This window comes from Pelmatolapia mariae, linkage group LG3_W, assembly GCF_036321145.2.
Source record: "Pelmatolapia mariae isolate MD_Pm_ZW linkage group LG3_W, Pm_UMD_F_2, whole genome shotgun sequence".
Classification (NCBI taxonomy): domain Eukaryota; kingdom Metazoa; phylum Chordata; class Actinopteri; order Cichliformes; family Cichlidae; genus Pelmatolapia; species Pelmatolapia mariae.
Window position 1 is genome coordinate 47,041,948 of NC_086229.1, and position 25,482 is coordinate 47,067,429.

The 25,482-nt window shown below is 39.7% G+C and overlaps 3 protein-coding genes across 5 annotated transcripts in view; 2 read left to right on the forward strand and 1 right to left on the reverse strand.

Annotated features, from left to right (window-relative positions):
- The window catches only part of LOC134624526 (uncharacterized), a 45,752-nt gene extending 36,513 nt beyond the window's left edge, over window positions 1-9,239 (forward strand). For all 3 annotated transcript variants that reach the window (XM_063469524.1, XM_063469525.1, XM_063469526.1), the window contains 4 exons: window positions 6,624-6,893; window positions 7,259-7,360; window positions 7,448-7,569; window positions 7,973-9,239. In XM_063469524.1, the coding sequence (XP_063325594.1) occupies window positions 6,624-6,893; window positions 7,259-7,360; window positions 7,448-7,569; window positions 7,973-8,056 (578 nt within the window). In that variant the 3' untranslated portion in view covers window positions 8,057-9,239. The remainder of the gene's footprint in view (window positions 1-6,623; window positions 6,894-7,258; window positions 7,361-7,447; window positions 7,570-7,972) is intronic.
- Window positions 795-4,539, reverse strand: LOC134624527 (uncharacterized). The gene is made up of 2 exons (XM_063469527.1): window positions 3,941-4,539; window positions 795-3,766 (listed from the first exon to the last, which is right to left on the reverse strand). The coding sequence occupies exon 2, from the start codon at window positions 3,483-3,485 to the stop codon at window positions 2,721-2,723; it is 765 nt and encodes a 254-aa protein (XP_063325597.1). The 5' UTR covers window positions 3,486-3,766; window positions 3,941-4,539; the 3' UTR covers window positions 795-2,720.
- A 1,158-nt stretch (window positions 9,240-10,397) lies between the features above and the next one.
- LOC134624523 (type I phosphatidylinositol 4,5-bisphosphate 4-phosphatase-A-like) lies at window positions 10,398-23,117 on the forward strand. The gene is made up of 7 exons (XM_063469520.1): window positions 10,398-10,720; window positions 14,138-14,319; window positions 15,737-15,843; window positions 18,093-18,204; window positions 18,381-18,433; window positions 18,565-18,655; window positions 20,147-23,117. The coding sequence occupies exons 1-7, from the start codon at window positions 10,618-10,620 to the stop codon at window positions 20,288-20,290; spliced, it is 792 nt and encodes a 263-aa protein (XP_063325590.1). The 5' UTR covers window positions 10,398-10,617; the 3' UTR covers window positions 20,291-23,117.
- The last annotated feature ends 2,365 nt before the right edge of the window (window positions 23,118-25,482 follow it).

The window sequence follows — 25,482 nt, forward strand, 5'->3', positions numbered from 1 at the left end:
CCGGTACCTGGTGGTCTTAGTCCGGAGGCTCCTGTAGTGCCTCCCAGAGGGCAGGAGGGTGAAGAGTCCATGTGATGGGTGACTGGGGTCTTTGATGATTTTCCCAGCCCTTTTCCCAGCCCTTTTCAGACACTGTTTCCTGTCATTTCCATGTCATTTATGGCAGGAAGTGGTGCTCCAGCTATGCGCTGGCCAGTTTTCACAACCCTCTGCAACGCCTTCTGGTCCGAGGCAGAGCAGTTCCCGTACCAAACTGTTATACAGTTGGTCAGGATGCTCTCGATGGTGCAGCGATAGAAGTTCACCAGGATGTCTGAGGACAGGTGGTTCTTCCTCAGAGTCCTCAAGAAGAAGAGGCGCTGGTGAGCCTTCTTGACCAGCTTGGACCAGTTGGTCGTCCAGATGAGATCCTCGGAGATGTGGACTCCCAGGAACTTGAAGCTGCTCACACGCTCCACAGCCGTCCCTTTAATGTAGATGGATGGATGTGGGTCAGCATTCCTCCTTTAGTCCACGATGAGCTCCTTGGTCTTCTCAGTGTTAAGCAGCAGGTTGTTTGTGTCGCACCACTCAGCCAGACGATCCACCTCCTCCCTGTAGGCAGCCTCATCATTGTCGTTGATGAGGCCAATGTCGCGGTTCGTATTTTGAGGAAAGGACAAACGACTGCAGAGTCCCAGTAGATGTCAAAATAGTGATTTTATTAAACACATATATATGTGGGGAAGAAGCGTATCGTTACACTTTTCAAGGCAGTCTCCCCCGAACAAAAATAAGGAGTGGTGTATATATAACAGTTGATGACGAATAATATGCGTCAAAACACTTGGATTTACTGGAAATCTAGGTATCAATTCTCGTAATCTAAGAACACTCCAGTACATCGGACCCTTAACACCCTTTACTCCCTACTCCAGATGTTCTCTGTCTAGTAAACAGTCACGTACACTGGACAAGTCACGTAGCAGTTTTGAGCAAAACAAGTTGAGAAACTGTGTGTGTATGAACAGGCCCCACTATGTGTGTCTTCTCCTCCAGATTCCCCTGCAGCAAGTTGTGCTGGGCTCACAGGCCTCCATGCTGTAAACTTTATTATAAGTGATGTGTTGTATTGTAAACAGATATGGAGTCATCTTAACTTTAGCTTAACTTTCTCACTTCCCCATAACTTCAACCCCCCAATTAACAACTCTCTAATGAACACTATGGATTACATGAATGCAGTTAAACCTGCAATGAAAGATTATTCTGCCATTAATATGTGATTAGGCTCCCCCTAAAATACACATTATAATATAACATCAACAGATTCAATAAATGCTTTGATGAAATGATAATGATGAATGATGATAGTGGTGATAATACTGGTTATGAATAGAACCTGAAAAATAGAAAAAACATCCTCCTTTTCACACCAATCACCGTGGTGTCATCTGCAAACTTAATGATGGTGTTGGAACCATCGGTAAGTCTGCAGTCATGGGTGAAGAGGGAGTAGAGGAAAGGGCTCATCACACAGCCTTGTGGTACACCGGTGTTCATTGTGATTGTAGATGAGCAGCGGTTATCCAGCCGGACATGTTGGGGGCTGTCAAGAGATGTATTCTAAGACACTTCTTCAGCTTCGAATCAGAGAGGAGAAACACACACTGCAGTTAGTTACTTGCAAGCAAGGGCAGTCACAGCACTCGCACAGAAGTGAGGGCTCTGAGACTCGCGCCGTGTCACTGCCCTGGTCTTTATTTATACATCATTGTGTGTGTGTGTGTGTGTGTGTGTGTGTGTGTGTGTGTGTGGTCAGTGGGTGACCCCTTAAAGACTTCCCTAAACCTGCTGGTCTGGAAGTCCAACAGTTCATCTAAACAAAATGCACTTAGCCTAAAACAGACATAGATACGTTTATCCTATCACAAAACAATAAGACAAGGTATGACCTCTCCCATGCTCCCAGAGTGTGGGTGTGAAAACCAGAGCACTCTGGAATGCACACAAAGCCTACTAAAGATCACACATCCTATCACTACACAATCGATTATACACCTCTAAGCATATATGGAAACCTATATCATTAAAAGATTATAATGACTACTAAGTACAATTTTCCATTGACAGGGGCGATTGGTCAGAAAGTCCAGTAACCAATTGCGCATGAAGGAACTGATGCCTAGGTCTGTCAGTTTCCTGATGAGTTGTGAGTGGAGGATTGTATTGAATGCTGAACTGAAGTCTATAAACAGCATTCTGGCGTAGCTGTTGTTGTCCAGGTGTGAGAGGACAGAGTGCAGTGCGATGGAGACTGCATCCTCTGTGCTCCTGTTCTGACGATATGCGAATTGGTGGGGGTCCAGGGTGGGGGGGAGACAGGATTTGAAGTGTGCTAGTACCAGCTGCTCTAAGCACTTTGTGACGATGGGGGTGAGGGCTACTGGGCGGTAGTCATTGAGGCTAGATGGGTTGGAGTTTTTGGGTATCGGGACGATGGAGGTGGATTTGAAGCAGGCCAGTACCACAGCGTGGGCCAAGGACAGGTTGAATATGTCTGTCAGCACTCCTGCAAGCTCCCCAGAACACGCTCTGAGAACACGCCCGGGGATGCCATCAGGACCTGCAGCCTTGTGGACATTGATCCTGCTCAGCACCGCTCCTACATCGGTGGGGGAGAGAGTCAGAGGTTGGTGGTCTGGCGTCATGTCTGCTTTGATTGTAGTTTTTGGGTTCCCTCACTCAAAATGAGCATAAAAGTTGTTGAGCTCGTTGAGGAAGGATACATCAGAGGATGCGGGGGAGGGTTTGGTGGTCCTGTAGTCTGTAATGGTCTGGAGTCCTTGCCACATGCGTCGGGGGTTGGAGTTGGAGAAGTGTTCTTCTACCTTCTTTTTGTAATGGTGTTTGGCTTTTTTGATACCCTTCTTTAGCTTAGCCCTGGCTGTACTGTAGGCGTGTGCATCTCCTGACCTAAAGGCGCTGTTGCGGGCCTTCAGGAGGAGACGAACATCCCGGTTCATCCAAGGCTTCTGGTTGGGGTACATGGTGATCCGTTTCTGGGTGGTGACACTGTCTGTAGTTTTGGAGATGTAATCCAGTACAGATGAGGCGTACTGGTCCAGGTCTGTATGGGTGAACGTATTCCAGTCTGTGTTTTTGAATCTGTCCTGGAGCACTGCGTCTGTCCCCTCTGGCCACACTTTAATTGTCCTCACAGCAGGTTTCACACGCTGGATGAGTGGTGAATACCGAGGTGTGAGGAACAAGGAGAGATGGTCCGATTGTCCAATGTGGGGGAGGGGTGTTGCTTTGTAGGCTCCAGCCAGGTTGGAATAAACATGGTCTAAAGTTTTGTCTCCTCTGGTGTGGCAGGAGACATGTTGGTGGAATCTGGGGAGGACTGTCTTTAAGTTGGTGTGGTTGAAGTCGCCACCAACAATAAAAGCAGCCTCGGGGTGTTTATTCTGGTGTTTGTTGATGGCTGCAGAAAGTTCTTTCATGGACTACCTAGCATTAGCGTCAGGGGGGATATACACTGCAGTGAGTATGATAGAAGTGAGCTCTCTGGGGAGATAATAAGGTCTGCATTTGACCATTAAAAACTCTGCATTAGGTGAGCAGTGACTCTCAGTAGTAGTGGAGGTCATGCACCAAGCATTGTTAATATAAATGCACAAACCTCCACCTCTGGTCTTGCCGGAGTCATCTGCTACCCTGTCGGCTCGGTGTGTGTAGCGTCCTGCTAACTCAATAGCATTGTCCGGGCAGCTGTTGTTCAACCCTGTTTCAGTGAAAAACATGACATTTGAGTCCATAATCAGTCTGTTGTTAGTGATGGAGAGCCGTATCTCATCCATTTTGTTTGCCAGAGAACGGACATTGGCGAGGAAAATACTGGGTAAAGGTAGCCGGTGTGGTGTTAGCTTTAGCTTAGCCCGTAGCCCTCCGCGCCTACCTCGCCTTTGTTTACGTTCTCGGCGCCGTCTGCGTGCACTTCCGCCCGGCCGGGGAGAGTGGGCATCCTCCGGTGTTCTGGAGATCTCTGGGATCAGTCGGAGATCGGCGATAAAACTGTTGGAGTTATGAGTCCAGATGTCCAGAAGCTCTTGTCTGCTGTAGGTCAGCAACGCACAGCAGTTCTGGATGAATAATCCGGTAGATAAAAAAACCGCTAAATAGCAGATTCTGGAGAGACACTGAGCCTCGCATTGTTCACGCCCCGCCATCTTGGTAATGTAATGCCATGCAGTGCTGTCAATCAACAAATTGGAAACAGCTTCATGACAGCATGACAATGATTGCAGACGCACGGCAGTAAAATCATACCTGGGTAGAAAAACACAAGGTGGAACCCTCAGTCACGGATTCACTTCACCAGAACTCAAGCTTTAATATTATTGAAGGAATGTGGGATCATCTAAAGCGTGGTTGTCAAACTCCTTTTTCATCATGGGGCACATACAGCTCACTTTGATGTTAAGTGGGCTGGACCCATGAAACTACATGATAGATGTGTAATTCAGAGAAAATGTACCATGGATAACATTTCTATTGTAGTCTTTGGAAAAACTGGACCTTTTATTATTATTATTATTATTATGAATAATAATAATAATAATAATAATAATACATTTTATTTGAGGGTGCCTTTCAGAAACCCAAGGTCACCTTACAAAAGAACAAAATTAATAAAAGAAGCCATAGTCATAAAATACATAAAATAAGTTAAAATTGCAAAACAGAACTTGACAACAGATAAAATAACTACTAAAGCGAATAAGCCGGTTTGAACAGATGTGTTTTGAGCTGTGACTTAAATACGGGAGGAGAGTCTATATTTCTTATGGCTGGAGAGAGAGAGTTCAAGAGCCGTGGAGCAGAGTGACTGAAGGCTCTGTTCCCCATAGTGATAAGACGTGCAAACGGAACAGTAAAATGAATAGCAGATGAGGATCTGAGAGGGCGGGAAACAGTGGTGATATGAAGCAGGTCACACAAATAGGAAGGAGCAGATTTATGGATACACTTGTATGTGAGTAGTAAGATTTTAAATTTTGTCCTGGCTTCTATGGGCAACCAGTGAAGCTGCTGAAGAACTGGGGTAATATGAGCTGTTGATGAAGTACGGGTTATGACCTGAGCTGCAGAAATTTGAAGAAGTTGGCGTTTATGAAGGGACCTTTTAGGGAGACAAAATAAGAAGTAATTGCAGTAATCAATATGGGATGTAATAAGACTATGGACAAGGATGGCAGCAGCATGGGGAGTAAGGAAAGGGCAGAGTTGGTGAATATTACGTAAGTGGAAGTATGCAGACCGGGTTATGTAATTAATGTGAGACTGGAATGAAAGAGTATTATCAAGTATGACACCCAAACTCTTAACCTGAGGAGAGGGAAGGGTAGGAGAATTTTCAATGTAAATGGGAAAACTGTGGGATTTGGTTAAGATAGAGGCTGTACCAATGAGTAAAACTTCTGTTTTATTACTGTTAAGTCTTAGAAAATTGGAGTAGAACCATGATCTAATCTTGATAAGACAGTTTGAGAGGGAGGTAGGTGGGAGGGATGAATTGGGTTTATAAGAAATGTAGAGCTTGGGTGTCATCGGCATAACAGTGAAAATTTATATTATATTTTCGGAATATATGACCAAGAGGGAGCATGTAAATAATGAATAAAAGAGGCCCTAATACTAAACCCTGGGGCACACCAGCAGAAACAGGATAGAGACTTGAAGAGTGGGATTTAAATTGGATATAACTGAGTGCGGTCTGAAAGATATGAGGCAAACCAAGCACGGGGTGTATGGCTATTGACAATGGATGCTAACCGGTTCAGGAGGATATTGTGAGAAATGGTATCATACTAAGATCATCACTAAGATCAAGAAGAGTGAGGATGGATAGGAGACCAGAATCAGCTGCCATCAGAGGGTCATTGGTTGACCTTAACAAAGGAGTTTCTGTGCTATGATTGGGGTGAAAACCAGATTGAAATTGTTCATAGAGATTATGGTCATTGAGATGTAAGTGAAGCTGGGAGGCGACAACTTTTTCAAGAATTTTTGAAATAAAGGGGAGATTTGATATAGGGCGAAGATTATCAAAGTTTTTGGGGTCTGCACCAGGCTTTTTGAAAGTTGGAATAACAGAAGCCTTTTTCAGACATGAAGGGACGATTTCAGTTTTAAGGGAGGAGTGGATAATACTGGTTATGAGAGGAGCTAACGAGGGAAGACAGGCTTTAACTAACACAGTGGGAAGAGGGTCAAGTTGACAGGTGGATGATTTTGATTTTTTAATACGATTAGATACGTCAGTTATGGAGGGAAGAGTAAAACCTGAAAATAACTGACAGGAAGACAGTGGGGGAAACAGGAAGTCTACTTCAGAGTCGGAAGCTCCTACAGAGTTAAGTTGATTTGAGTTTTTCCTGGGCTGATTCTGGGCCTTCAGCCTTATGTTTGACACCCCTGATCTAAAGGCAGTCCAGATCTGAAGAAGAGCTTTGAATGTTCATCAGGAAGCCTGGAGAACTGTTCCTGAAGACTGCTGCCACTAAAATTGCACAAAACTGTACAATCTGGTCAGAGGACTAAAGTGTAAATCTCAAGTATTTCTTTTTCTTTTCCTGCAGTGAGAAAATCTGTTAGAGGGAAAAAAGGGGATGCAACACACGAGAGAGAAGATGCAGAAACAGAATCACTGCCTGCCGCTTCACTCGAGTCCTCGTCACTGGACAAAAACGTATCTGTACTGTCAAGTGACAACAAACCAGACAGCCAAAAAACAGAGGAGAAACCAGAGAGCCAGCCCGATGTTGATGCTGCCTCTGCTGGGCAACAGCAACAGCCTGAGTGTCTTGATAACCAGACACAGGAAGGACCGAGCAGGAGTGACGTTAAAGGTACGACAAGCTGTTTTACCTCAAAATGTGCTGATTTTAAACCAACAAAATGCTTCAATATGATTCACTAAAGTGGATGATGGTTGTTTTCCATTTAGAATTTGCTAGAATAGAGCAAAACTGCATCCAAGTCAGTGTCTATATTGTGGTTTTCCTAACACACTCTGTCAGAAGACAGCCACATTTTGTAATCTGGAACTTGTGAAGTTAAAGTTAGTCCATCAAAGGTTCCTAATCATATTACAATTCAAGACATTCGAGCTGCTGTAACTAGAGAAGTAAAAATATAAACTTGTTATTAGAATAGGTACAGTTTAATTTGCAGTCATTTTAAATCATTTATTAGTCATTTTCCTTTTCTTTAGCCGTCTGTAAACAAAGGAGAGCGCTTATTGAACCCAAAGCAAAGCGATCTTGTCCTCAGTCTCCTCGCGTCACAGACAACTTGGATGCTGACGCGTCACTTGGTGAGAACGAAAAATAAAATAATGACGTCAATTTCAAGTCTTTCTTTTCTCTCTTACGTTATTTTGTATGCTTCTGATCTTCTTCAGGTGATGAGCATGTGGTCCAGAAAATGGGGCTTTTCTGTAACCTCTGCTCCATTTTCTACCTGGATGAGCCAAATGCTAAGGACCTCCACTGCAGAAGCCAGAAACACCAGGAGAACCTGAAGGTACCCACAAACTCAATTCAATAAGAAGAGATCATCTGAAGGAACTGAATGTGATTTATTCAGATACAGAATTTTTTTAGTAAACAGGACCTCCAGCCCCGGAGTGTAGATGCTTCGGACAGATGTAAGTCTAGGGGGACTTGAGGCTTAAAGCAGACAGAGGGGCAGTTGATTAGCTCATAGAGGGTGGTCAAGGACACGATTGGACAGAAGCCAGGATGTTATCATTGAGTTACTGGCATAAGAGAGAGGAAGTGATGTAAAGGAAAGAGTGGGAGCCTGAACACTCAGGAAAGCAGGCAGATGAGTGATTAAAGGTCTTTCTTATTGAGGCTTTGTAATCAAGTGACTGCACAAAAACATACAAATGGTCTCACCTTTTTCCCCTTTCTTTTATTTCCAGAAACATCAACAGAATCTTCGACGGAGACCTTCGAGAATGTCGACGAGAAATTCTCAAGGCTCTGTTAAGAATGAATATAACTAGATTTTGTTTTTCGTTCTTTCCCTTTTTTATGAGAGGTGCAAACAAAACCACATGTAGTTGAGATTTGGTGACGAGTGACTCAAGTGCGTGAAACCTGGGAGAATGACTTGTCTGCGTGTTGAACCACTGGACAAGTTTAAAATGTAAACTTTCATGTGAATAATTAGCACTCATGAACATATTCTTATAAGAAAAATAACTAAGAGCTTTCTGCCGCTTTTTTCATCTGACATCGACCATGTGGAAATTTTTTTGCGTTGTCGACAGTTTTGGTCACGTGACATTAGCTAGGTCCCTCAACAGCTACTAACACAAGGTAAATGTATTTTTGTCCATATCATTTTTATTGGGTCAAAGCCCTCAGGTTGGTTATAGATCTTTTTTTATTTCTAATTATAATAATGACAATAACTTCTAATTTTTAAATTATGTATTTGTTTTCACGTAGTTTTTCCTCCCCGTTTGAAATTAAGTACATGTAACATCCATTAATTTTCTTTAACTGGGTTTGGCTACTGTCCTGTAAATACCTTAGATCATATTAAAGACTGGCATAGCCTTTGGGTTCACAAGTGGAAGTGCCTTAAACATGCATTTCAGTGAGTGGGCTGCAGGGGGAGACTCCTCTGGTTGCAGAAGGGCTTCAGTTGTATAGAAGTTGGTAGGAAGTCTGCTTGTTTCAGGTGATTCTAAAAAAAACCCATGATGTTTGTTTACTAAATGTTGGTTATTTTTAAGCGGGAGATAGGAGGATTACCCACATTTCACTCTTTAGCTAATCGGGGTGCACGTTTACAGTTGTATCCACCCCTTGCGTGTAAACTCCCAAGCTGGCGATGGGGAAAATGCTCTACTGGTTTAAGTCCTGTGAAACAGAAAGGATGTCAGTTTTCAGCTTCATGTACTTTGCTGCTGTTAGAGAGAAGCATGTTGTGTAGATTTATGCAAAGCTAATATACTTTTTTTCCTCTTTCAGTGAGAGAGAGCGAGTATAACTATATTTTTTTGTATGATTGGTTTGCTGTATGTCAAAGCTGTTAACTATGTTATGGTCACCCTGTAAACCTTCATGCACATCAGTGCAGTTTAAACGCAACATTTTCTCCCTGCAAGTCACTACAGAAATATCTGTACACATTTCCTGTGTAACCTCGGGGGAAAATAAAACACTTCCTCTTTTTCAGCTTTAGACATTTCTGTCATTTATTCGATTCTGCTCCTTCTATTGTTAAATGTTTTTCACAAAGATATCGTAATATACATGAATGAATTCTTAAATACTGTAATAGTTATTAAAATAGTATATAGGATTTGTGTAGCCATAAATATTTATCTTAACTTTTAATTGTATTAATACTGTATTACATCTGAATTTAATATCATTAAACACACAATCAAACACCATTTTATTTTCACTTCTTTTTAGCTCTTGTTTCATCCCAATCAGTTACTAGAAAACAATCTAGTCTATCTGATGTAATCTCTTAAGTATACATCCACTTTTTATTTACTCTTTTATAAAGACCAAATTTATGATTTCTGCCTCTTAGCTCAGTCTGGTGACCCTTGGATCACAGAGGTGACTGCGGCTCAGTAGATAAATTGAGTTGCCTACCCGTACGGTTGGTAGACCGATTCCCCAATTACTCCAGTTTGGCAAGATACTGAAGCCTGAGGTGGAGAGTGTGTATACATGAGTGTTAGATGAGGTGCTTGGGTATAGAAAAAAGGTGCTATGTATGCACCAGTCGACCCATTTACCATCTAACTTGCCCTGTGTGTAAAGCTCCTGCTGTACAAGGAGAAATGTAGGCAGAAGAGCTCACATATTAATTGCTTTTACCACATGACTCTTGTATTTGACTGTTTTAGAACTGCACACATTTCAGAAGATGCAATAAATATTCTCGTAAATCCAACAGTCCCTCTTCCACTATGGGCTGGAACCTGCCAGCTGTAAAAGGTGGGATACACCCTGGACAGGCTGCCATGCTAACCTTAGTTATAGAGAGTTAGCTTTAAGCAACCTGCCATACTTGTCTTTGGACTGTGAGAAGAGACACAAACTTAGCTGTTTAATATTATTGTTATTATTTGTTGTTTTCTGATAGGATAGGTAGAGGAGAGATGCCAGACTAAATTTCATTGCACTTTTATAACGACAATAAAGCCTAACCTATTCTATTATGTGCACATATACCAGCAGTAACTGTAATGCAACCATTGCCTTACAGTTTATAATTTTTGTTGGTCAACAAAAGCAGAAGGACCCGCCCATTCCGACACGGCTCGTTCATTGGTCTAGCCCGTTGTCCGTCACTTCCTGACTCCTTGAATCATGTGACGGATGTTTTCTTTGTATCGTTTCCGCGTTTAGTGAGTGTTTTCGCCGCGTCATGTGGCTGTCAGTAACCCAAACCTCGAGCAGGGTTAGGGGTTGAAAGCCTTACACCGACTCCTCCAAACAAATCTTTACCGGAGGTCCGAGGAGTCTCCCAGCCGCCGCAGATACACTTCCCGCGGGGCGTTGTTGGAAGAAAGGCTCGGGTCCGGAGGGAGCGATGGCAGACGGGGAACGGTCACCGCTGCTGCCCGATCAGCACGACGGGACCAACGGCTTCTCTCCCGGTGCAAGCTCGCACGGATATCTGCCGAAACCTCAGAGTATGTCCTCTGTGTCCTTTTCACACCACCATTCAGAATACACGTACTCATTGATAGGCTTCAACAGCGTGGTATTGTAGTTTGTTTTTACCTTTAAAGGTGTCATGTTGTAAACAAGTGTTAGCTGTCAGGCTAACGTTAGCCGTAAACAGAGACATTATCACACAACTAAAGGAGATTCAACCCACACAAAATTAATTTAAGGCAGATTTTAGGGTGATTTACCCATGCTAATGAGCACCTTTGAGCTGTCAGCGGTCTATAACAGATGTTAGGCATGAAAAACCGGGTGTTTGAAAGGCTTTTCATGTGGGTAAGTTTGATTTGATGATTTGCATTATGACAAGGGGTCAGAGCTCCAGGCTGTCAGTTCACTGTAACAACACTCTGTGATTAGTCATTTATCAAGCCTGAACAGCAAAAATCAGCAGGTTCTGATTGTTCTCGTGTAAGGATTTGCTGCTTGTCTTTAGTGCATGGTATTGAACATTGAGTTTTGATGAACAGGCACAAAGTAAAGTAATTTAAAGACTTCATTTTGGACTTTTAGGGATATCTTGATTGTAAAGTTCTTGACCAATACTAGAGATTACAAATAACAATGTGGCCAAACCATTTTTGTTGTGTCATTATTTCACTATTGTTGTGGGTTATGTACTTTTTTTCTTGTACCAGGAAAATATTAAAAATCACCGTTAACCACACAGATTTCCCAAACCCTTGAGTTGTTCCGCTTCAGCAGTTTGACTTGATTTATCTGGCATTGCGACATGAAACAATTGTTTCTCAGTTAGGGGGAAGAAAACCCTGCAAGTCAGTCTAGTGATCACCACAGGCTGCGTCCGATTAATGAGTCTGTGTCATGCTCAGGTGTTTTCAGTCTGTGCTTTGCCACAGGGATTTTTTTTAACATGTTTTTGATTCAGCATCTTGGACAAGTCTGCTGAATGACAAATGTGGGAGCATGTTGGGTTTTTTTCTTCCTTCGCACCACTCTACCTCTGAAACCTGGTAGAACCAGTATTTTGGCATTGCTGCGTATTGTCAGGCACATGCGGAAGTCATTTATTGACTGAAATGGAGTGAAACCACATGATGTCTGATATCAGGTAGATGGACTGAAATTATTTCCCACCTGTAAATACCTTAAAACTAATGGTATATAAACATTACCTTTTTTTTTCAGATTGGGCAACACTCCCATTTCTGGTGTGAGAGAATCTGAAAACCACTAACAATCCACAATTTCTTTTCATTTCCTATGCAGTATTGATACCAATACGGAGTACTAATCCGATACCAGCAAAATGCCAATAAGCTGTAATCCACAATGTGAGTGAAAAAACTGGATATTATTTTTTTATGTGTATGACAAGATCAGGCTTGTCATACTGAATTCTTACTGAGCAGTAAAATGATAAACCAGGACCAAGATGGCTGTTCTGTGCATGCCCGATCTCGTCTGAACTTGGAAGCTAAGCAGGGTCGGGGCCTGGTTAGTACGCAGATGGGAGATTCCTTGGAAACTGCAAGCTTTAGGGGTGGCTGTGGTTCAGGAGGTAGAGCAGGTCATCTGTCAGGTTTAATCCCCACCTCCTGTAGTCTCCATGTCAAAGTATCTTTGGCCTAATTTGTTTTTCATAACTACATTTGCTTTTTTTTTTTTTTTTTACATAATAAAACTCCTAAATATCATATCCACTGCTTGTAAAAGGGAACGGATTCAAAACAAATAAGGACTCTTATTACTGCAAAATAATGTAGAAATCAAAATTATTTTTGCAAAATTACTCCAGTGTGTATTTTGTAAATAAATGTTTACAAAATATACAAATAAATGCAAATATATATACATTTTATTTACATTATACATTATTAAACATACATTATTAATCCTTTTCATTTCAATCAAGTAGATTTCCGTGAATTTTATATGTCAGTTGACTAAAGGAAATTAATATAAATACTTCAGCTAAGCCTGTCACAACCTGTCAGGCAAGGAAATTTTATGGTTTGAAGTTAAGGAAAATGATTGTGCTGAAGGACAAAAACCAGAGAACTACTGCAAAGCAGAATACAAAAAAATAATTTTGTATGTGAAATTATTTTATTTCAATAGTCAGCGGAAGGAAAAAAAAAATCGTCATTGAAGTATAACTATGATTAATTGCCGAGAAGCAACTCCATATAATAACTTGCAGAAATGCATCAAATTCTCTCAGTTTCTGGGATTTAAATTAAACTGTTTTTTTTTTTTTTTTGGGGGGGGGGGGGGGGTTACTTGTAAACTAAAACAATTGTTCTACTTTTCTGTTTGATCATGTCAGACATCACATGTCTGGCTTGCTCGTCTTTTTTCATTGCTCTTATCTCTACTGTGACTCTAATTTCTCTCTCTCACTTCTCTGGTTGCTTCCTTGTAAGTGTGACAGTCACTTGGTTTCTGTGCTTCCTGTATATCACTCACTGAGTTTTGACCCTTAAGAGTGTCACACATAGATAACATTATGTTAATCAATATAATTAAACATACAGTTTGCTGACCCACACATGAGTCAGTATAAACAAACAGATACACATCTGAATTCTGTTTGTGCACCTACTGTTTGTCTTGACCAAGCACAAAAGTGGTGATATTGTGAGCCAATACTTGTTAACGATAACATTGTTTACTGAATTGCAGTGCTGTACCATTGCACAACAGTTTTGAAGAGGGAAAATGCAGAAATTTACCATCAGAAAATAGATGGCTCTTAGAAATACCCCATACAAAAGGGAGAAGCAGTTACACTGATCTGGTAAGCCACTAGTTTCCTGATCAGTCTCATCATAGTTAAAGTTAAAGATTTTACATATACACCACATAGACAAAAGTACCAGACCACAGATTTTAATCTTTGAATTCAAGTGTTTTTAGTCTCACATGTTTCTAAAAGCGCCGAACCAAGCAGTCTGCCTTTACAAATATTTGGTTTGGGAATGGGTCCTTTTAAAGAGCTCACAGAGTAGGACTCCACTACTGCAACAAATTCATTACATTTCTTGCTTTCATTAGGGCTTAGCAGTATAATACCAAAGTGGAAGAGTTTAGGAGCCACGGCAGCTCAGCCTCAAAATGTCAGACTGATGTAAAGTAACAGGGCGGGGTCACCAAGTGCTAAGGCGCATAGAAGGCTTTGCTGACTCATGAACTGCAGTGCTCCAAATCTCATCAGTGCATTAATATCAGCAGAGAAACTGCGCTGGGAGCTTCATGGCATGTGTTCTCATGGCTGAGCACCTGTAGATGTAATGTGTAGGTGAAGCAGTACTTCAGGCTATATATTTTCTGTATTTTTTTCATGATAAACAAAAGATGTTGTTTTATTAGTGTTAATAAATACAGTGTTAATAAAACCTCTTCTTCGTCTTCATCAGGTTTTGCTCCGTTCTCCAGCTCAGTGGCACCGGGCGAGCCTCCACCCCCGTACTCCCCACAAGGCAGCCCAGACAGCAGCAGTGCTCCGGTCATCAGTTGCCGGGTTTGTCAGACCTCCATATCTGTGGAGGGCAAGACGCACCAGCATGTGGTGAAGTGCAACATCTGCAATGAAGCTACGGTAAGAGGAAGATACAGAGAACCATATAGTCTTGATGTACCTCAACTACAGAAACAAACAACATTTATTTCCTGCAAGCTTAGATTATAATAAATGTTAAGTATATTTAACACAGAAGTCCATTTTGCTCTGCAGGGACTCTTATTTTTGTTGCAGCCTTATTTGAGATCCTATGTTGCTGCCTTGATAAGTTGCTGTATTTTGCTGGTGCTACAAGAACTCAGTGCTTCTGTACACATTTCAAAATAAAAGTCATCTGGCATTGCAGTAGAATAAACCGGTAAACCCTTCCTTAATGGGGCTTTTACTGCGAAACATACAATGCTAAACACCACCTACACAGTATTTAAAACTCAATAAAGCAAAGTGGGTCTACATTAATGAGTCAAACACAACAAATGGAAAATGAAGATCTTGCTCATTGTAGTTATAACTAGTAATTATAATAACTATAATTAATTAGTTAGAATTAGTAAAGACTTGATGGAAGTGAATGGAGAAAAGCTGCACAGATAAAACAACTTGACCTGGTCGTTTTAAGCATCTTTATCGTTTTATATGTGTAAAATGACTAATTGATACTAAGTAACTGAACAGTTTGAAGCTTTTTTTTATGTTAAATAAGACTGGCTGTTAATTGTTCCATCATTATTGGAGGCCCATCTATAAACTGACTATGGGTTGTTATTTGCTTGCTTGTAATTGCCTTAGTCGCTAGCAGACTGCCATAGTGTCTCTTAATTTGCATTGATGTCACCAACTTGTCTGCAGACAACTATTTGCTAAGTGGTAGTGAAACTGATGACATTGACATTCAAAGGAAAATTTCAGCAGTAAGGCCCAACTTTTACTTTGCTTAGTGCTTACGTCACTTTGTTTCTGGTCTTGATGCTTAGGGCAGTTTTTCTTCTTGTAAATTTCCACCTGGAGCATGATGGGAAATAATCTCAAAAGGAATTTAGTTGTTGTCTTGCAAATGGTGACCCTGTAAGATCTCAAGTCTTTCCAAATTTTTATATTAAAACTCTGACTTGTGGCACACTTTTAGATGTGCCTGACTCTTTTCATTCAAAACAAAAAAAAAAAAAAGACAGACTGTTATCTGCTTGAAAAATGAAGAAAATTATCTATTAATCCACAAAAACATTTGACAAGAGTAATTGAAACCAGACTTTGTATACCAAAAAATAGTTAATAGATTTTTAACATAATAGAAATCTGTACTTACGTCAGTATTTGTTGGAAAGTTGCACTGGTAAACCACAAAATATCGGCGTGTTGGATTGTCGTTCGCTTCTCCTTTCGTCTGATGAAATCAAAAGTAAAACAATTTAAGAACCTCACATTTGGAAAAGCCAAAAGCAAATGTTTAAAGTTTCTTATTCTTCTGTCTGTGTCTTCACCTCTCTGGTTTCAGCCCATTAAGAACGCTCCTGTTGGAAAGAAGTATGTCCGCTGTCCTTGCAACTGTCTGCTGATCTGCAAAGTGACGTCGCAGAAGATCGCCTGTCCAAGACCGTACTGGTGAGTCAGGAAAAGAAACAGAGGCTGTTTTTAATCCATCTCAGCTTTAACACGTAATCACACCACCTTTTCCAGCCGTTCAACAAAAGCAAGCATTACGTGGTGTTAAGAGACTGTTGAAGGTACACCTGTTTTGCAAAATTTCAGTTTTTGAAAAGTTATAATAATGAAAGCAAAAATTATAAACTCTAGTTATATGACACTTTTATTAACAAACATTTTTATATTAAAGCCTGAAACAGAATTAAATATGTTTAAAAAAGAATAGAACGGACCAGATTTTATAAAACAGTTCTGGAAAAAGCCTGGCATTACTAGCGATTTATGCTTCAAGTGGATATCTATGCTGGGCTACATTATAACCAAAAACCTCTCTGAAGCCCTACGATGTAACCCGGTGTGCACCTACCTGTAAATGAGGTGCAGCCCAAAGCTGTTATTATTGGTCTTTTCAATACAATTGAGTTCTCCTGCGCATTTCCAGCTACTTTTTAGCCGCAGTTTTTAAATCAATCAGTGAGTGAATAACACTTATCATCTCAATATAAGGAACGATAATTATAGCTTCAGTATTCCCAGCATTTTATTTGTTTCTGTAACACTCACACCACATACAAAAACCAGGACATGACCTCCCCAGTACACTTAATGGCGTGTTTTGACCCTTCAGTATAAAAATTGGTAAAAGATGTGGTTTGATGACTATTATAATAGCGTCTGGGTTTTTCCAAGGGTAGCTCTAATAAGCTGTTTATACAGAAATCAACCTCACTAACTTCTGATGCAGACGTGGTCATTTTGTTCTATAAGCAGGCCTGAAGTATGAAACTACTCCGAAAAGAGAAGCAAGTTGACTCCACATAGGTAAACCGTAAATCGTGGCATCACACTTCCATCTTGAAGTCTTGATTTTTGCCCTGACCGCAACATAATGTTCATAAATCTCAGGCTCACGGCTGAACGAGCCTCCTGGTCTCCCTCGTCTCGCGTCTTCATCCACTGAGGTTTAGCAGAATGACAACCTGACATCGGTCAGACTGGAACATTTCCTGCTGCTGTCATCTTCCATTACTGCTGATTAAGTCTGTATCCAGTACTTTTTCAGTGTAAGCTGCTCTAAAGGCTTTTTGCTGTCAGCTCTGAGAGAACAAACAGAGATTAATGAGTTAGTTAGGTGTGCTGAGCCGAAAGTCGTGAAGGTGGACCTCTTCTTCATATTTTGATTTTCAGTGTTTTAGTTTAAAGTTGGCTCTTGGTGTCCCATTTTTAAACCAACTAACAAATCATGATCCAGGGATGTCAAACATAAGGTCCGGGGGGCCAGAATTGGGCTGGCAGAAACTTTGGAGAAAGTGAAGGAGGACATAAATTTTGGGTTTTTACAGTTTTACAGCTTTTCCTACTCATAAAGACCTCCCCCATGGCCATACATACTATTCATTAGTATCGCTTAAATAACAAAAAAGTTCCTGTTTGGTTTTTAGTTTTGTGTTTGTTCCCCACTATTTCTATCTATATTGAAATTTTTGATTTGGACAGTGGGTCTGCAGTGAAAAATTGGTACTTTTGTGAATTAACAAAAACTTTTTAAAATATAGGTCAGTCTGAGTAATGAACTACCGAACAATTAAAAAACAAAAAACCCCTAAACATTTATTTATTACAGTTCAAGCTGAAAGAGTTGTTCTTTGCTACAGAAACATCTCTTAATCCTGCGAAAACCTGAGAGGTACTGGTGAAAAATGACTTTCCTTTCATATATTTTGATGTTAGAGTGATTAAATGTGTAGCTACACCTCTTTGCACTGGATAAAATGCAAGTTTCCCCAGTCCAGCCCTCTTAAGATCACAACATACAGTGGGCTTTATGTCACCTATAATGTGAAATGAACTTTACATTCCTTTTCTAGGTTGTCTCACCGAGATTTTATGTTTTTTTTTTCTATTGGTCATTCCAGATTAAGTCCAAGTGAAATTCCCGCCTGACACTCTTAATCAGCTGGGGGCTTTTTGTACAGTAACTTTAGTATATTTCCTCATTTGTTTATTTACTATAATCACTTCCAGTTACAGTTTTTTCAAGTTACACACCTTCATAGTACACAGAGCTGGCTTTAAATTTTTCAACTTTAGATTCACACCCTTTTTTTAAAAAGCTGAAAAAGTGCTTTTTTGACAAACTTTGAAATAAGCAGTAAAGGCTGTTCACATGTGCTTATGTTAAATCAGTGTGTTCTGTTCCCTGCCAGTAAACGCATCATCAACCTAGGTCCAGTCCACATTGGAGGGGACAGTCCTGAACCGCGGCGTCAGCCTGTTGGCATCAGAGTCATCTGTGGACACTGCTCTAACACATTCCTGGTAAAAGTCACGCACTCACATGGCTTATATTACAGCTGACAGTGCCAGTTTTACTTCTTTATGTATTTATTTACTGACATCTACAGAATTATTTGTCAATGTACTCTTCTGCTTTACCCCCCAATAGAGAACTGTAATATATGCACACACTGACCTTTTCATTTCCTCTCTCTTAGTGGACAGAGTTTTCAGACCGCACTTTAGCTCGATGTCCCCACTGCCGAAAAGTGTGAGTATGTCAGATGTTCACTTTCTCTGTGTGTGTGTGTGTGTGTGTGTGTGTGTGAGGAAGGTAAATAAGTGTTTTGCATTTATAATTTGAATTATTATTTTTTGACTGTCTCTCGGTTTGATTTCCAGCTCTTCTATTGGTTGGCGGTACCCCAGAAGGAGGAGCCTGCTCTGCTTCCTGCTGTTTTTAATCCTCGCCGTCTCCACCGCAGGACTTTTGGTGTGTATTTGTGGGCGATGATGTTGGAGTGATGTTAACTCTTAAACTGTTGGTAGATCAAATTGTATCCTTTTTTTTAAAGATTATGATTAGTATGCCAAAAGCCAAATCATTTAACCAGCAGATGTCCTACTGCTGGAAATTTTAGGCGAAAATAAACTCAATAGCCATTTTATTACGTAAACATAAACTTATTACGTAATACTCTTTAGCCTTCAAAGCGGCCTTAACTCTTCATAACATAGATTTAACAAGCTATCAGTTAAAAACACTTCTATCTGCTTCAAGGTTCAACATGTTGTGTGTTCAGAGGTGCTCATCTATATACTTAACGAGTGATTATCTAGATTTCTGTTCCCTTCCTGACTACTCAAAACAGCCTGGCCATTCTCTGACCTCTGACAGAGAAGCGTTTTCTTCCACAGACCTTCAGCAAACTGGATATTTCCTCTTTTTCACATCATTCTCTGTAAACCAGAGATGGACATGTGGGAAAATCCCAGTAGACCAGCAGTTCTTCAACAACCATGACATATTCAAAGTCACTGACATCACCTTTCTTCCTCATTCTGGTTCTCAGTTTAAATTTCAGCAGATTATCGTAACTATGTCTGCATGCCTAAATGCAGTGCTCTGCTGCCATGTGATTGGCTGATTAGATATTTGCCTCTCACCATTTAATTTTGGTTATTACCTTTTATTCATTGTAACTGTTACTGTTAATAATTAATAAATTAGCTGTTATTGCTGTACTTTAATATTTTATATAACCTGATTGTAAACTCTACTTTTGCACAAAAGACAGATTCACAGATGCTCTTTTTGTTCACCTTTATATAAGTGACAACAAAAAAAATGTTTATTCTGTCTTTATTTACACCACCAGCAGTTACATTAAGAAAGAAACATGATTGTTATTCATTTAAAAGAGAAATAACTTAAAAAAGTAGATCACACACTGCTCAGATGGCTCCAGAAAAGCCTTAATTCTCAACACTTTTTAGGTAATTTGGATGACATTTTTCAAGTCATACAAAGAACAACATCATACAAAAGGTCACAAAAGAGAAAAGACGCACAGCACTAGCACAATAAGCAATAATATCATTGTAATTGTTCATAATTGTGTTCAATTTATACCCAAAGTTGCAAAGCACCAGTGATATTGGATGTTATCCCTTCATGTGTCCTTTAGTCAGCATGAGCTTTCGTTAAGTATTCCATTCGAAAAGCTGACAATTTAAACATGGTGTAGATTAGATTGAATCCACATATATAGTCGTGGTGGCGTGTGGTTAATATGTATTTTATTTTGCTGATTTTGTGGCTTCATTGAGTGTTCACTACAGTAAATAATTATTTGTGAGGTGCAATTGCTAACTGGAATCACAAGTTGCCACTTTCAAAATAAAACATAAATTGAGAATTTTATATGACCAAAATCATTGAAAAAATAAAAAAAAAACGTCTCCTGTTTGCTTCTGTGTTTAGGTCGGCACCTGGAAGCCCGCCAAGAGCTCAAAAGGGATCTACGTGTCATGGGTGCTCCTGCTCCTGCTCACTTTGTTCACCATGGCCAGAACTATCTACTGGAAGTGTCTAAAAATTAGCGAACCGTTATCCAATGTCACATAGAGGGAGAAAGAGGGTGAGGAAGGTGAGGAGGCTGGTGTATGAGGAGGAGACATTTAAAATAAGAAAGTAAAGCGTTAGATCTCAAGTGAGGAAAACAGTGAGTCCTGACATCAACGAGGGAAGAAAAGATGGGGGAACAGTAGATATAAAGAAGGAAGGTTAAAGAAGAAAATGTTTTTTAACATGTTAAAAACATCAAGTTCCTACCAAATTGGGTTAGAAAATATAAACATACACAAAGGCAAAATTCACATAATTCAGTTAAATTGCAGAGCTGCATGTGATTGTGACTGTGATTTTTGAGAGATCCGTATATTTTAAGCAACAGTAGATAAGGACACTCCTAGAGTGCAATACTCCACCAAGGGCAATACTTTATCTTGGAGTTTAAAAATAAAAATGTAAAGTTTTAAAGGTTCCTTCTTTTGCCAATCCTCTACTGCTCTGCCAACAGCAATGAAGATCTGTTAAAAAAAAAAAAAAGACTTCTAGAATATCTAGGCGTTAATTCAAACATGAGGCTGAACTTTTGCGCAGATTACCATGTTTTCCACTGAAGTGGTCTTTCAGTGTTTATGATTATGGAAATCAAAAATGTATTCACTTTGTTATTCCTGACTAAAATGTCTCAAGTAAATGAAACCCCAAATAACCGATCTGGTTAAAGAGAATATTCTATTTGCCTTAAACGCTTGTGGATGGTAGCCAAAAAGATCCTCTATGCAAGAGAAAAAAAACCTAAAATACAATGTGGACTGAAGGGGGTGTTTTAATTATAAGAATAGTAGTAATCAGACTGGGTAGATCAGGCAGAATAATTTACTAGTTAACTTTTTTTGCCAGCCACCAGAGGAGCAAACGTTCCCAAATTTGCTTTTAAATTGATCCAAAATGGAGCAGAACCAGGAGACACTTCTATTATTAAAGGACTAGTGTGATATTTTAAGTGAGACTGTGCACTTTGAAAATTGGGCAAGAAGACTGATATTGCTCATGTCTGTGTGATAAATAAGAATTTCAAGAATTTACAATGAGCATATCTTACTTTACCTTAGCATAGCTTTGCGTAAATGTAAATGAAATGCTAAAAAAGATTAAATTAAAAGTTGATGTTGTGCAGGGTATTAAGTGTAGAATTATTTGTTTACTATCATTTTTTGGTAGCCTTGCATATAGCCGAGCTAGCTGTTTGCGTTTGTTTCCAGTCTTTATGCTAAGCTAGAGGTAACCAAGCTATTTTTTTTCTTTATTTGAGGCACTGACAGGAGACTGGCATCGATCAACAGCAAATTATTCTGTTTAAGGCCTCAGTCACACAGGATGGCACACCAGTTGGCAGCCACCTGGCAATGACTGGCCCAAAAGGAGTTGGCAAGTGGTTGCTGGAGGTTGCTTAGTGAAATTTATGCTGTGTTATCTACTCCACTAGTGTTAGTGGAACTTGCAAAAGTGCAACACACTCCAGAAAGAGGCCTTACACTGTCAAAGTAGAAGTTATGGCTTTTGAAACATATTTGTTTCAGTGCTAAGCTTTTACTTTGAAGGGGAAAGGTCTCTGTTTGTGGGGTGTCATACGTTCACATGGTTCACGAATGCTTGTCAAGTAGTTGATGAGATTTTGCAGAAGTCAATCTCTCCCGGGTATACTACAGGAAACTGCAGTGATCTGTTAGTAGCCACAAGGAGATTTTTGGTCCAGCAGCCTGTTCGCGACTGATTTCACCCAGCACCTCCAGGACAGGAGGTTGCCGGGGGGGGGGGGACGACAGACTGGTCTGTAGGCCTATGTGACAGAGGCCTATACAAATTAAAGATGAAGAATTATGCACAATGAATGGAAGTCTCAAAGCAAACAGTTTTTATAATGTTTCAATGTTTAATAACAAATCCAGGACCAAACTATGAGAAGTACTTAAAGGACCTTAATTACAACATGAAGGCAGATGGCATACGAAGGAACCATGTGGATTAATCATTAAATTTAAACTATTAAATGTGTTTGCTGAGGGACAAATTATGGTGTGAGTTAAAATTGTATGTAAAAAGTGCTTTTAATGCATACAAATGAAATGATGGAACAAGCAAACCAGTGGAGACTGATGAATGATATGAAGAGGGAAGTTAAGTTGTAGCTAATAAAGGGTTCACATGAGGAAATGATTATGGAGGAGCATTAACATGAGATTAAATAGCATATGTTTCCTTTTATTTTTTTGTCATGTTGTGTAGTAGCACATCAGCATTCTTATCAGATCTTAGACAGGGTGTTTGGGGCATTTGATGTGATTTTTTTTTTCTGTATTTGTTTTAACACCAGCTTTATTTTGTAATGATTCATGTCAGAGAAACTCAAAGTTTTTGGTTGATGAAAGGATGGCATGTTTGAATTTAGTGAAAATATCAATGTGACAGAGCTTTGATATGTGTGTACTGTTCATATTCTTCAAAGTTGTCTTTGAATCACAGGTTTAAAACACTTGACCCACACGCAGGTTATTTTATTTATTTATCTGTTTTATTTGAATCAAACTAACTTCTCTGACATTCTAGTAGAACCTGTTAGAGTGTCCGTTTCTCGGTGGAAGTGCAAATATATCCAGTGGATGTTGATTATTTTAGACTGTACAAAATTGTCAAAGCTGTCTCTTCCCCCTCATGGCTGATTAATGTAAGTACCTGCTGACTGTGAAACATGTTGCACTACATTGTACAGATGAGCAACTCCTGTATCTTTGTGTCAATGTTATCCTGGTGGATGGAGTTGTTTTGTTTTTGTTTTTTTTGGGTGGGGGGGGATGCAAAACTAAGTAATACTTTTAACAACTTCCTCTGACTCCAGTGTGCCTCTTATTTATTTACATATATCAGCTATTAATAATATGTGTGTCTCTCTTTGTCACAGAAAGCTATCAGAGTATTTAGGATGCATCGTAATGTCTTAAATGCCCGTGAAACTTTTATAGTTTGTTAGTTTCTTTTTATGGGGGCATATGGCTTATGAACCGAATGCCACACCACAGCATTTACAGTCGAATCTGATTTGCATGCCCATTCCTGGTTTACACTGTATATGTATTTTGTGGTTTTCTAGTCATACTGGCCACTCAGTCAAATTTCAGAACTGCCTCTATTCTTGATGACGTAGATTCAACAAGGTGCTAGAAACATTCCTCAAAGATCTTTGGTCCACGTTGACATGACATCATCACACAATTGCTGCAGATTTATCAGACATACATCCACGATGGGAATCTCCCGAAGGTGCTCTGTTGGGTTGAGATCTGGTGACCAGAGGAGATTTGAGTACCATAAACTCACTGTCATGCTCAAGAAACCACTTTGAGTTCCAACCAGCCATCAGAAGATGGATACACTGTGGTCATGAAGGCATGGACATGGTTAGCCATCAAGGAGGCTGGGGTGTTTAAACAGAGCTCACTGGTACCAAATTCTGACCCTTCTATTATCTGTGTCCAGTTTTGGTGAGCTCCTGTGAATAGATGTAGTAGCATCAGTTTCCTGCTCTTCATGTTCTGGCTCACAGAAGCGACACCTGGTGTGGTCTTCTGCTGCTCTAGTCCACCTGCTTTAAGTTTTGACTGAAGAGATGCTATTCTGCATACTTTACTTGTAATGAGTGCTTATTTGAGTTTCTTTTGCCTTCCAATTGACTCAATCTGGCGATGTTCCTCAGCAATTTTAGACCACTTTGTGTTTAGAGTAACTTCAATCACCTTTCTTCCCTGTTCTGATGCTTGACTTGAACTTAAGAAGATCATCATATCATTATGTGATTGGATAATGAGACAGTTAAATTATACAGGAGCAGATTAATGGCCAGAATAAAATATTTGATGCTTCAGCTGATTGTTAATATTGATACACCAGTTTTCATCAGTATAGGAGAACAAAAAAGTCAAGCATCAGCTGACAGTAGTCTAAAAACACAGCAACAGTTTCATGTCAGTAATAAATGTATTAGTTTTATTGGTTAGTTTTATTGAAGTAATAAACTCTTGGACTTTGACAAAACTTTATACACATTTGAACTTTACTCTCTATGCAGAACCAGTTCGAAAATTGTTTGATAAGCAACCATCAAGAATGAATCGAACCATTGCTTCTATTAACTTAAATTAAAAGCCTACATTAAACGGACGGATAGATGAATGGATATTTATGAAGGGTATGCTAAAAAACAAAACTTGGTCTCATTATTTGTATACGTTGAACATGTTATGTATTTAACACAGAACACCACAAGAGGTCAGAAGAGCAGTATCTTTAAGTTAAATCTGCTGTCTTTAATGCATTACCTGGAGTGTGTGTTAAAAAAGAAATGTATTGCCTGGAATATTGGTTGCCATTTGTTTGTCTGTTATTCTACATTATAGTTACCCCAAAGGTTCATTCTGTTCATCTGGAAATAGCATTTTCAGTGGGAGAAACGTTTCGTCACTCATCCAAGTGACTTCTTCAGTCTCGTTAATCAAACTGAAGTCTAATGAGTCCAGTTAATGTAGTTCAAGGACTATCAAAGTGGTGAGCTGATGAAACCCATGCATTATACAGTTCAACGGCTGTTATAAATGTTGAGGTTGATGTTGTTTGTGTAGGATTATTAGAAATTAGTGTGGTATAAAATAATGGCACCGTACTGATCATGGTAAGAAGTCCATTTGTAGATATACAGATCTATGGTGAAGAGCAGTATTCACCATAGATCTGAATACTGCTTATGTTATTTCTAAAAACACTAAACAAAAACCCAGCCTGTGATAAATGTAGGACTGTAGTAGTCTGTAGTATATTTGATGATGCCAAAACTTTGTATAATACTATACAGTGATCCAGCTACAGTTATAGACATTTCCAAGCTATAAATAATATAATATGTGAGTCTATTTATTTCTATTTATAGCAGTTATTAGTCATTTTAACTTGCATATACAAGTATTTATCTTCACTGTGAGTCTCATTACTGCTAAAATTGATCTGAATTGATTTTCTTCAAAGTCAGCCAGACATTGACTCAAAAATGTATCCCCCCCCCCCCCCCCTCTTTTTTTTTTTTTTTGCAGCTGTCTACTCAACTCTATCATGGAAGCCAGCCTATGAAATACCATACCATAGAACAGCTTAAGTCTGTATTTGGATGTATGCTCGTGCTCAGTTCTGTTTAAGTTAAATGT

What these genes read in the sequence shown, in the direction of transcription:
- LOC134624527 (XM_063469527.1), bottom strand. Translation starts at nt 3,485, where the DNA reads ATGAAAGAACTTTCTGCAGCCATCAACAAACACCAGAATAAACACCCC.
- LOC134624523 (XM_063469520.1), top strand. Translation starts at nt 10,618, where the DNA reads ATGGCAGACGGGGAACGGTCACCGCTGCTGCCCGATCAGCACGACGGG. An exon ending in ACATCTGCAATGAAGCTACG is followed by an intron (nt 14,320 to 15,736) that starts GTAAGAGGAAGA and finishes CTCTGGTTTCAG; the next exon opens with CCCATTAAGAACGCTCCTGT. An exon ending in TCTCCACCGCAGGACTTTTG is followed by an intron (nt 18,656 to 20,146) that starts GTGTGTATTTGT and finishes TTCTGTGTTTAG; the next exon opens with GTCGGCACCTGGAAGCCCGC.